This window comes from Eubalaena glacialis, chromosome 1 (assembly GCF_028564815.1).
Source record: "Eubalaena glacialis isolate mEubGla1 chromosome 1, mEubGla1.1.hap2.+ XY, whole genome shotgun sequence".
Lineage (NCBI taxonomy): Eukaryota > Metazoa > Chordata > Mammalia > Artiodactyla > Balaenidae > Eubalaena > Eubalaena glacialis.
Window position 1 is genome coordinate 85,793,023 of NC_083716.1, and position 13,068 is coordinate 85,806,090.

The 13,068-nt window shown below is 44.9% G+C and overlaps 1 protein-coding gene across 2 annotated transcripts in view; it reads left to right on the forward strand.

Annotated features, from left to right (window-relative positions):
* The window catches only part of NID1 (nidogen 1), a 93,379-nt gene that overhangs the window by 41,107 nt on the left and 39,204 nt on the right, over positions 1-13,068 (forward strand). For both annotated transcript variants that reach the window (XM_061182142.1, XM_061182151.1), the window contains exons 9-10: positions 1,399-1,542; positions 7,666-7,791. In XM_061182142.1, coding sequence (XP_061038125.1) covers positions 1,399-1,542; positions 7,666-7,791 — 270 coding nt within the window. The remainder of the gene's footprint in view (positions 1-1,398; positions 1,543-7,665; positions 7,792-13,068) is intronic.

The window sequence follows — 13,068 nt, forward strand, 5'->3', positions numbered from 1 at the left end:
ACCTTAAAGAGTAGACCATCCAAGGGCTGCAGCTGCCTATGGCCGGGCATTTATTTTTATTTTATTTTTTAGTCTTTTCCATTATGATTTATTGCAGGATATTGACGATAGTTCCCTGTGCTATACAACAGGACCTTGTTCTTTATCCATTCTATATATAACAGTTTGCATCTTCGAACCCCAAACTCCCAATCCATCCCTGTCCTTCCCCCACACCCTTGGCAACGACAAGTCTGTTCTCTATGTCTGTGAGTCTATTTCTGTTTCCTAGATAAGTTCATTTGTTGTTGTTTCCATGTCATAGGTTGTTTCCATGTCTTGGCCATTGTGAATAGTGCTGCTAGGGGTGCATGTATCTTTTTGAATTGTCTGGATATATGCCCAGGAGTAGGATTGCTGGACCATATGGTAGTTCTACTTTTAGCTTTTTGAGGAACCTCCATACTGTTCTGCATAGTGGCTGTATCAATTTACCTTCCCACCAACAGTGTAAGAGGGTTCCCTTTTCTCCACACCCTCTCCAGCATTTGTTATTTGTAGATATTTTAATGATGGCCCTTCTGACCAGGGTGAGGTGGTACCTCATTGTAGTTTTGATTTGCATTTCTCTAATAATTAGCGATGTTGAGCATCTTTTCATGTGCCTTTTGATGGCCAGGCATTTAAAACACTCTGATACTCACTGTGTGCTCAGGGCCTGGGGAAATCCAAATCAAATGTGCTAAAAGTCAGGCACGGAGCCTACAACGAGCTTTCTGCCTGGGAACGGCACATTGCAAGAGGTGGGATCTAGTCTGGGGGTGCTTCTGGCTGCGTGGAAGGAGCTGGAGCTAGTGGGACAGCCCAGTGTCAGGTCTCACATCATCCAAATCTTTAAGCCCTAGGGGTTCTGTATATTTGAGGTCTAGGTGTGAAGGTCTTTCTCTTTTTCAGTTATTTTTGATTCTCCCTCTGTACCCAGGTCACTTCTCCAGCTAGTCGGGTTTGTCCTCAGTTCCATAAAGCAGAAGGAGGGCAGGTGTCTGTCTCCCTCCTTTGACAGCTGTAGCTCCAGGCATCAGGGGTTGGCGTATTTTTTCTTAAAAGGCCAGACAGTATCAGTAAATATTTCAGGCTTTGCCAGCCGTGCAGTCTCTCTCAGTTCTGTGACTGTAGCACAAAAGCAGCCATAAACCGTATGCAAGTGAATGGGTGTGGCTGGTTTCCAGTAAAACTTTATTTACAAAAACAGACAAAAGTCCAAAGGGATGTAGTTTGCTGGTCCCACCTCAGGTGACCCCCAGGTGACTCAGGAGTCGATGGGTTTCCTGGTTATCAGTCCTGCCTTACTTTCTGGAGTTTCTGGAGGAATAAGGGTTTCTGAATCCTCACTGGGTTTCAATGTCTCTGCCTTCACAGACGGCTCCCCTGATGCCCTTCAGAATCCTTGCTACATCGGCACTCATGGGTGTGACACCAATGCAGCCTGTCGCCCCGGCCCCGGGACCCAGTTCACCTGCGAGTGCTCCATCGGCTTCCGGGGAGACGGACAGACCTGCTACGGTACAGCCGTCCACTCTGACTTGGTGGTGGTGGGCAGTGGGGTGGGGGGCTGCGGAAACAGATCCTGTACAGCAGAGGGGCGAGGGAGAGGCAGCACCGGTGAGATAAACACTGATGGTCACGCTGAGTTGTTGAAGCCCCACACTCAGTGTTCCCTCCGTGATGTTAGGGGTCCTGGCCCTTCCTTCATCTGGTCAGATGCCCTGACTCTAAGCAGCAGAGTAGAATTTATAAGGCCACACTCCACTTCACGTCGAGAATACATGGGCTTAAAGGAAGGGAAAGTCAGCGCTGTTTATAACACACATAATATGACTACAACTGCGACGTACCCAGGCATTGTTGTGTTAGGTGCTTCACAAACACTAACTGATTTAATTCAGCAACTCTAACGAGATAGATTCTTTCATTTCTGTCTTTTAAAAATTATTTTTAATTGTGGTAAAATGCACATAATATAAAATTGATCATTCTAACTATTTTTAAGTGTACGGTTCAGCAGCATTAAGTACATTTACATTGTTGTGTGACCATCACCACCATCCATCTCCAGAACTCTTTTCATTTGCAAAACTGAAACTCTATTCCCATTAAATAACAACTTCCCATCCCTCCCCTCCACCACCAGCCCCTGGCAACCACCATTCTATAATACTTTCTACAAATCTGATGATTCTAGGTAACTCATGTAAGTGGAATCATACAGTATTTGTCCTTTTGTGTATCTGGCTTATTTCACTTAGCATAGTTGCCCCAAGGTTCATCCATGTTGTAGCCTGGGTCAGAATTTCCTTTCTTTTGAAGGCTGCGAAATATTCCATTGTATACACATACTCCTTTTTCTTTTTAATCCATTTGTCTATAGGCACTTGGGTTGCTTCAATTCTTTTTCTGTTGTGAATTATGCTGCTATGAACATGGGGTACAAATATCTGTTTGAGACCCTGCCTTCAACTCTTTTGGGGATATACCCAGAAGTGGAATTGCTGGGTCACATCAATTCTGTGTGTGATTTTTTTTGAAGAACCGTCATATTGTCTTCCCCAGCAGCTGCACCATTTTATATCCCATCACCAGTGCACAAGGGCTGCAATTTCTCCGCATTCTTGCCAACACTTGTTTTGTTTTTTGGATAGCGGCCATCCTAATGGGTGGGAGGTCTATTCCTGTTTTTACAGATGAGTCGGGGACATTGGAACGTTGGACCTTGAGTCTCTGACTCAAGTGCGTATATTATACTGTCTTCATTGTACTTATTTTATTACTTATAATTTCACTTTAAATACTTTCACGTAGACAGCTTGATATTTATGTTTGTTACTAAATTTTAATCCACCACCAAAAGGCAGTTAGTTGACTCCTGACTCAATGAAGAGTCCATACAGCGGAGGCAACTAGGGTAAGAATGTCAAAGCTTCCTAAACCCGCCACAGGGGCTCACCAACAAATGTAAGGAGTGCTAGAAGTAAGCTTCCCTAGTGAAATGGGTGGTGTGCACATGTCTGTTTGGCCAGAATGATGAGCAGCCCCCTTGAGTGACATAAGGGGCATAAGAATCTGGGGAGCCCAGCAGCCTTGTAATTTGGGAACGATGCCTTGGGTCCGGAATCCATTGAATTGAATCCATTGGATGCCTCCAATGAATGGCAGCTTTAGTGTGCTGATTTCATGTGAAGGTTAGCAGATCCTGCTGCTGGGGTATTGCTGCATTTACTTCAGAGTGAAATTTATGTGAGGTGCTCATTGGAACGTCTGAAAGGATGGAGAGCAGGGACTGGGCTTACAGGAACAGCTTGTACAACTGTTTAGCCAGCTTGCTGATGACTTTGTCCGTGTGGTAGAATTCAATCTGAGACTCACTTCCCTTGTAACATACCACTGGGCAGGGGACGTAGTTCCTACTCACCTCTGATCATCAGAGTTCCCCTGTGTTTCCCCAAAGAGCCCAACAGTCTTGAATGGCTAAATTGGCTCAGGCCACTTTGAAACTGTGATACTGTGTGTGTGTGAGCAGAGACCTCCCAGGCCATGGTGATGGTGATGGACACCACGAAGGGATGAGGTGCCCCCATTTCTCCAGCAGAAGCCTATACCTCCTTAGTCTTTATGTAGCTCTGCTTCAGCTTCATAAGCCAACTGAATGCAGTAAGTCCCCTACATACAAGCCTTCAATTTGCGAACCTTCAAAGCTGCAAATGTGCATTCGCATGTCCAGTCATGTAAGTTAGTTCACGTGTCTGGTGTACATTGTCGTGTGCATTCATCCTCTATAAGTGTTTGTACTTTTGTGTACTTTACAGTACTGTATAGAGTACAGTAGTACAGTATCTTTATTTCAAGCCCAGATGTCCGGAAGCATGCGTAAAATCAGCGGTATATAGATGATTGTGTCATTTGGGTACCTAGGCTAAGTTTGTTGGACTTACGAACAGATTGGACTTACAGACGCACTCTCGGAATGGAACTCATTCGTATGTAGGGGAATTACTGTATTAGTAAAACATGGAGCTACCCCAACCTGCTGACCCATAACCTCTGGCTAATTCTGCTTTTGGTGCCTGAGCTTGTGGTGGGACTGCTTGCTTCACTTTCCCAAGGCACAACAGCCATGCTTATGGATGGAATCCGTTGCTATCGTGGAAACCCCTCTGATGTGTTGGCCCAGGAAGACAGGTGTTTGTGCGCACTTGCTTTTGCCCTGTGATTAGTCCTCATCCTGGCAGATTTGCACTATGGAATGTGGGTATATTCCTAGTCAGGCTACTTTCTGTTCTGGGTCACGAGAATAAGCCTCGTAGTGTTAATGCATTGAGACACCGGGCTGTTGATAGGAAATTGCATTAAGCAGATCACTTCACATATTATTTTGACCTGGAAAGTGCCTCTGAAGAGAATGAGGGTGAGCCTTTGTCATTCAGTGTGTGTAGCATTGATCTAATGATAGATGACATTCAAAATAAGGCTGGGCTTGATTAGACACTGCAGAGTGACCCTGCGAGCTAATTTGGAGATTTCCAGTTGAATCGCAAGAGCTCTGGTGCCTGACAGAATGGCTTCCCTATATTTCTCAGTTGGGAGGCTGTAAGAGAGGGTTTTGCACAATCTCTCATTGAGTAATTTTGAGTGCGCACAAGGCATTTAACAAATAAATCCTGAGACTCTTCTCCAATAAGAGCCTGGTGTTTATGAAAAGGACACATTTTAGAGGAACTTAGAGTTGTTGAAAAGTAGCCACTCTGAAAAAAAGTCAAAAAGGAAGCAGTGATTACAAGAATAATCCAGGATTTTCCTGTTGGGTTAGGGAATGATTTATGTGAAAGGAAACCTCTTCCCAGTGAAGACGTTGACCAGATCATGACTAATAAGAACAATAATCTTCAAGCAGATATTGTGATCTTTTATAAGGAACAGTTATCACTACTAGTTCACTGTTTCTACTAAAGAATGGATTAGAGCCCTAGCCTCCAATTACAGGAGGGAGGGTTTAAATTAGGCATTAGGAAGAACTTCCAAACTGTAAGGACCGTGAAATAATAGCAGGGAAATGGCTAGGGTTTTGCTCTAAAAGAAAAGGAGTCGCCCAGCTTGGATTTTATGTGTAGACCTGCATGGAGGTGGGGTAGTGCTAGGGCATCATCCCCTCCCTCATCCCACGGGCCCCCAGATCCTATTTGCCGTGGTTCTCCAGGTAAGGTGTGCAGGATGAGCCCCCTTCCAATCACCTAAGAAGCTTTCTTGAAACACGCAGTTTCCCTTTCCATAAACCTTCTAGGGGTGGAATGAAGCTTGGCAAATTTCCCCTGGTGATTGTGTTCTGTCCCTTTGATTGAAAACTGCTGCTCTGTGCTCTTGTGCTTTGGCAGTTGAGTCTCAGCCGTGGATCCCTTCAGTTTGCACAGTGTGTCCAGACATCTGGGCCTGTTGTGTCCTCTGAGAGCTGTAGTGCAGACACAGTGAAGCAGAATGATCTTTTTCTCCCATGTTGTTGAAGCAGCAGCTGGTGGATGGAGCTGGAAAGTCCACACTTGCTGAATATCCCTCCACCCCCCATCCCAGCTCCAGCTCATTAGAGGCTGCCTTGGGAGGGGCTTTGTTCTGTAACCTTCCAGCTGTGCCTGGAGCCATCCTCTGGTCTGAGATCTTGTAGCTTTTTTTTTTTTTTAATTGCAGTATAGTTGATTTGCAGTGTTGTGTTAAGTTCTGCTGTACAGCAAAGTGACTCAGTTATACACATATATACGTTCTTTTTTTATATTCTTTTTCATTATGGTTTATCACAGGATACTGAATCTAGTTCCCTGTGCTATACAGTAGGACCTTGTTGTTTATCCATTCTAAATGTAATAGTTTGCATCTACTAACCCCAAACTCCCACTCCGTCCCTCCCCCTCCCCCGCCCCTTGGCAACCACAAGTCTGTTCTCTATGTCTGTGAGTCTGTTTCTGTTTTGTAGATAGGTTCATTTGTGCCAAATTTTAGATTCCACATATAAGTGATATGAGATCTTGTATCTTAAACACGTCACAGAAACTTACATTGCAGTGTAGTTTCAAAAGCTGAATGCCATTTGGTTTGGGGTTTTTTCTGAGTATAGGTCCAACTATGGGGCTGAAGTGGCAAAAATGCCTGTCTTGTGCAATGTAGTCCAGAAAGCCAGCAGGGCTTTTGCCTCAGCAGTGAAGAGACCGGCTGGACTGGCCATCGGAGGCAGAGCACGAGGAAGATTCACATGATGGAATTGAGGAGGGGCAGCTGAGAGGGGGAGGAGAGTTGTGTGGTCTCAGCCACTATGAAATCTTCCTCACATGCGTCTCCAGGAGTTCTAAAAATGCCAGAAGTACCTGTGCACTCTGAGAGTGAGGTTGGCACAGAAGGATCTTGTGTGACTGTATTTATTTCAATCCATCAGTGGACAGGTAACCCAGGTGATGACAGAGTAGCTTGATTTCTTATCTGGGCCAACCAGCCTTCCTGTAGTGGTAGCCACAGACTGGCCCCCAATGCCAGTGGCCATCTGACGGCTGTGTTCCTAGAACCGGAACATCCCTGTGGCTGGTAGTGTAGGATAATAATAATCGGTACATTTCTTTTTTTTTTTTTAATTTATTTCTATTTTTTGTCCGCACCCCACGGCATGCAGGAGCTTAGTTCCCCAACCAGGGATCAAACCCGTGCCCCCTGAATTGGGAGCGCAGAGTCTTAACCACTGGACGGCCTGGGAAGTCCCAATAGGTACGTTTCTTGAGCAGGCTAGGCTTACATCCATTTTCTGTAATCTTCAGTAGAACCCCTCAAGATGAATAGTAGCGTGAGTACTCACCAATGGGGAAACTGAGGCAGAGTAGTGAGGCAACTTGCCCAGGACCACACAAGCTGGTAAGGAAAGGAGGCAGGATTTGAACCTAGCTGTGTCCAGCTCCAGAGCATACGTTCCTTTGTTCCAGTCACCCCACGTGATGGCCACAGTATTGTCCTGTGGGAGAGCATCACTCACAATCTTATGAGTTAATGGTTTTCTCTGTTAGTGCATTAAGCTCAGGATAACATTCCAAGATTCACAATCAGGCTTTAAACGGTCCAACTTTGCTTTGTCACTATCGTTGGAGAAAGGAAATATTTTTGAACAAGAGCATATTTAATTACGTTTTGTAGTTTAGGAACCTTATTCAGAGTCTGGAGACTTGTCTGCACATCTCTCTAACACGTATTTGCCCATCTGATGTTAGTGGGCGCCAGGCTGGGCGGGGAGTGGGGAGTACACATTTATTTAGGAGGAGGGCCTTGGGATCACTCTCAAATTATGCACAGAAAAAAAGATTTCTTTAACATCATTTTTAGAATATAAAAATGTGTGTTTTAAAGTGGATCCATTTGCATGCCAAAATGCTTTCTATTTTATTATGTTTAGTGGTGTTTGAAGAGGTTTTTTTTTTTTAAAGTCTGCATTCAAACAAAAATTTGGGAGGAATTCCCTGACAGTCCAGTGGGTAAGACTTGGCGCTTACACTGCAGGGGGCCTGGGTTCAATCCCTGGTCGGGGAACTAAGATCCCCCAAGCCGAGCGGCGAGGCCAAAAATAAATAAATCAATAAATAAATCTTAAAAACATTTTTTTTGCTGTAGATATCGACGAATGTTCAGAGCAGCCCTCGGTGTGTGGGAGCCATGCAATCTGCAATAACCACCCAGGAACCTTCCGATGCGAGTGTGTAGAGGGTTACCGGTTTTCAGAGGAGGGAACATGTGTGGGTAAGTTCTGTGGGTGACTTTTCAAAACGAGTAATTCACATGACGTATGTCAGCACCTGTGTGAATGGTATTGCCCCAGGTAGTTATCCTGGCTGAGATGGAAGGTTCCCTGTTCTGTTGGGGAGGACAGCTTACAAAGGTGAATCAGACTTCATTCCTTCCCTCCGACTGCCTGGAGAGTCACAGGTACAAGAAATAAGCAGTGTTGTCTGTCTACACTGGTAATACCGTTCCCTTCTTATAAAATTCCTTTTAACTCTTTTCATTATTCTTTTAATAGCTATTCAAACAATTAGACATGTTTCTCCTTATAATTAGTGGCCTTGGGATTCATGTGGAGGGAACACCTTATAGGCATTTGTGTCATTACCTGCCTTAGATTGAATTCTTCCTGATTCACATCTAAAACTCCATTCGGGGCCTTTCTATTTATGGATTTCCATTTTACAAGCCACAAGTACTAGCATAACTTCATAGCCTATCCAAGTTAGAAGTTAAGGCTATTAATTAGGCTAATTATGCTTTAGGTTGCTGATGATTTTGGTGATGATGGTGACGGGCCAACTCCAAAGAGCCAGATTGTTTAAATTTCCCCACTTTTTCCGACTGCTGCACTTTGACCTGTTGTTTCCAAGAATTTCAAGTTCAAAGGTTCTTGGAGATTTCCAAGTCTGGAGGGCAGCATGCTAAAGGGGCCGTCTGAACTCAACATCTCTTCCCAATTTAAAACAGATTCCTTTTACTGCATCAGTGAACCATCTCCTTGTGCTTTCCTTGCTGTTTACTAAACCCTAGCATGCTTTCTGTTTGCTCTGTCTTGAAACTCAGATGAGGCCGCCAAGGTCCCGGGGTGAGATGGTGTCTTGAGGGCGGAGGGAACAGGCCGTTCTCATATTTTGAGTGTGACCCAAACATCTGTGAACTGAGAGGCAGCCAGTCCCCTTTGCACAGAGCTGAGATTTCAGCTCTGCTAAAGTTACTTCCATCGTTTTTTTTTTTTTTTTTTTCCATAGAGGACAACAATTTCTGTGAATTTGGCCTGACTTCCTTCTCTGCTTTTTGAGATGAAGGAGATTCAAAGGTCTATTTTTTGTGGCAACACCATCTACATTACATTTCGGCTCAAGCTTTGGTGGTGGATCCTTTACCCCTTGGGTGGTGACGTGGACAGTCCTGGGGCAGACGTGTGTGAGGCACGTTGTGTCCTCAGTTTCTGTCTCCAGCCATTCCTGGGATCCACCCTCACGGAAGGGCTAGGGTGGGGTGCAAGACAGGTGGTGGGCAAACGTCTACTCCTAGGCATTTGATTTTGAGGAAGACAACCTCTCTGGGCCTCAGTTCCTCACCTGTAAAATGAGGTGATTAGACTGCATCATGGGCTTCCTGTGTCCCGTGGAGCCCTTGGAGATGCCCCAGGATCTACCAATGGGTATACAAGGACTATTTCATTTTTCTGTGTATCAATTTCTGAGTAAGATTTTGTTTGAATAATGGATTCCCCCCTCTCAGAAGCAAGTGTGAAAACCACCTGAAGATCATTGAGTTCCACCAAGACCTGGCATCGAGGTTTCCTGATTCTCCCCCTGCCTGTGGCCCCCTGTGCAATTCCATCCCACTTGGCCTTTCGCCTCTTTTAATTGGCTCCTTTGAGGCTCACCTCATAGAGAGATGGCGCACTGGGTGAAACCAAGTCTGCCTGAACGCATTCACACAAAGACTCTGGCTCGTCACTGGATAATTTAGTGGTCAGTTTCACTCTCCCGGAATTCCTTGTTAAAACTACATCCTGGGTTGAAGCCCAGGCTGGGATGATGATGTCTGTCAGGTCAGAGCAGGGAAGGGTGAGGAAAGAATCTGGATGGTTTAGGAGGCCGGCTCTGTGTCCTGACAACTGTGAGGGGCTGGGCGCTCATGCAGGGTGTGTGGATGGCCAGAGGTGACTGTCTTTCCATGAGGATGGGTATCCATTAGGGGAGGGGCTGCTTTGTGGATTTCCATCTTTGTCATTTTCTGCAAGCCTGTGACTTTCTCTTTTCCGCTGGGTGCAAACTTTTAGTTAATTGGAATGTGCAAAGTATGCTGACACAAAGGAAAAGAGCCTCAGCTGGCCTGCAAATCACCTTTATGTGTAGATACAATTGCCCCCTGTGATACGTGGCCTGTGCGGAGCATGGGCAGGTTGGGACCCCGAGTTGTACAGTGCACGGCACCATGCACCTGCCCATCGGTCAGGGCGAACAGGGCTGGGCTTAGGCTGAAGGCTCAGCCTCGCTCACCCAGCGTTCCTGTTCTCCCTCCCTCTCCTGTCATGTTGTTAGGAAAAATTATTGTGACTCATTCATCTTTGTGATCTTATTCTCAGAACTTAAAGTAACTAGAGGCTGTGAAACCACTCTCCTAAAGGCTCTTCATTCCCCGCCCTTTTCTCTCCTTGTAACACGTGGCTTCTTTCCCTCGTTTTGTCCTTCCTTCTTGGCATCACCTCCCTTCTCCGCGTTGTCTCATTTCCTGGCCCCAGCCAGCCTTGCAGGTGTCTCTCGGGGACCAATGTCACGTTGGGTGGCAGCATCTCAGGGCAGTTCCTCGGCTCTGCCCATGCCAGGTCACAGTTCAGGGTTCTCTTCAGAAATGCAAGAGCTAGAAAAGTAAAACCACAACTGACCATGTAATTGTAATTAATTTTTTAAAGTTAATTTTTATTGGAGTATAGTTGCTTTACAATGTGTTAGTTTTTGCTGTACAGCAAAGTGAATCAGCTATACGTATACATATATCCCCTCTTTTTTGGATTTCCTTCCCATTTAGGTCACCACAGAGCACTGAGTAGAATTCCCTGTGCTATACAGTAGGTTTTCACTAGTTATCTGTTTTATACATAGTAGTATATATATGTCAGTCCCAATCTCCCAATTCATCCCACCACCTCACCTTGTAATTTTTTTTAAAATTCTTATTAGTCATTCATTTTATACACATCAGTGTATACATGTCAATCCCAATCTCCCAATTCATCATACCACCACCCACACACCCCACCACTTCCCCCCTTGGTGTCCATATGTTTGTTCTCTACATCTGTGTCTCAATTTCTGCCCTGCAAACCGGTTCATCTGTACCATTTTTCTAGGTTCCACATATATGCGTTAATATACGATATTTGTTTTCCTCTTTCTGACTTACTTCACTCTGTATGACAGTCTCTAGATCCATCCACGTCTCCACAAATGACCCAATTTCATTCCTTTTTATGGCTGGGTAATATTCCATTGTATATATGTGCCACATCTTCTTTATCCATTCGTCTGTTGATGGGCATTTTGGTTGCTTCCATGACCTGGCTATTGTAAATAGTGTTGCAATGAACATTGGGGTGCATGTGTCTTTTTGAATTATGGTTTTCTCTGGGTATATGCCCAGTAATGGGATTGCTGGGTCATGTGGGAATTCTATTTTTAGTTTTTTAAGGAACCTCCATACTGCTTTTAAATCCCATTTTGAGCCTGATTTTCTGTCCTTTCCAAAACTTTCCCCTCCCTCCCACCCTGCACCCCCTGCTAGTTGACAGGCAGGGTGAGAATTGTAGGAAATTGCCAGCCTGCGGGGTTAGGAGCCTTTGAGGGAAGCACAGCTGGATGTGCTGGTGGCCCCTCTTGTATAAATTAGTGAAAAGGTCTCCTTTGGGTTGTTGTATATTTTGCTTAAAAATATATACTGCCAAATGTAAAATAGATAGCTAGTGGGAAGCAGCTGCATAGCACAGGGAGATCAGCTCAGTGCTTTGTGTCCACCTAGAGGGGTGGGATAGGGAGGGTGGGAGGGAGACGCAAGAGGGAGGGGATATGGAGATATATGTATACGTATAGCTGATTCACTTTGTTTTACAGCAGAAACTAACACACCTTTGTAAAGCAATTATACTCCAGTAAAGATGTTTAAAAAAATAAAGAAAGAAAAAAGAAAAAGAAAAAAGGAAAAAAAATGCTTTGTATACTTTGAAAATGAAAAAGGTAGAACTAAATTATTTGGAGTTGTAAAGTTCTAAAGCTTCCTTCAGAAGAAAATTGCTCTGGTGTGAAAAGTGGTCTTACATAAAGGAAAACATGATTTAAAAAATTAAATTATAAACTGCCTTTTTCTAGAAAGGATTTGAGAATTATAGAAGCATAGGTGTGGGAATTCCCTGGCGGTCCAGTGGTTAGGACTCTGCACTTTCACCGCCGTGGGCCCGGGGTTCAATTCCTGGTCGGGGAACTGAGATCCTGTAAGCCAAGCAGCTTGGCCAAAAAAATAAAATAAAAGTAGAAGCAAAGGTGAAGGTGATGGCAGGGCAGGGGACATTAGGACCTACCCATGTTGCAGCGAGGTCCTCGCCTGTTACCAAGGGTGGGGCACAATGAGGCTGGAGCAAACACAATGTGTAAAATGATCACTTACGCACTCTAATGACATGAATATTTGATGGAAGAGAAGTGAGACTCCTTTCCTGGTTGTTCTGTCTGGGTATATTTCCCCTACCTTTTTTTGGTCCCAATTCTCCGAGAGTGTCCCTTTCACACTTTGTGAGCTGAAGGAGTTGGGGGAAGGAGGACCCTGGAGAGAAGAAGAATGTTAGAAACGATGAAAAGTGAGAGAAAACAGGAGTGGTCCAAGGAAACAGAGTGTGTCCTTGGGCTGGTTCAGTGTAATCTGGGCTACTGTTTTCTAGAAAGAAATTTGGACCACTTGTAGCAATTTAAAATCCAGTAACCCTTTGGCCCACAGACTTGGTTCCATGGTCCCTGTCCCATGGGAGTTGGTTAACAGTCCAACTTCAGGAGTCTAAACTGCTGAGTCCACAGGCTGGGCCTCCATCCGCCAACACGGTACTTTGCTAACCTCTCATGGGCGCAGACCTTTGAAGAGGATCCTCTTCTTTACGTGTCCCCTGATGGTGCTTGGAACTCTCTCTGCCGAAGCACTTGAGGCAGGATGAACTGGAATTAATCTTGGGAAGACTCATTGAGGATAAAGATGAGGAGTCCTCCTGTATCCAGGATAATCGAAACCCTGAGGGCCTCCTTGCAGGAAGAAAGTGTTCTGTTCTGACATTGCGAGGGCCAGGACTCTGACCTGGGCCTTAGAGCTTTAAGACCAGAAGTTAAAGTGCCTTACAAACCCCAGAGTATCTGAACCAGCTGTTGGAAATCACCCCCTAGACCTTAGTCCTTGACTTTCATCTTGAGGCAACAGCACAAGATGGGGTATGATTTTCTAGCCTCTATGTCACATGCCTACTTC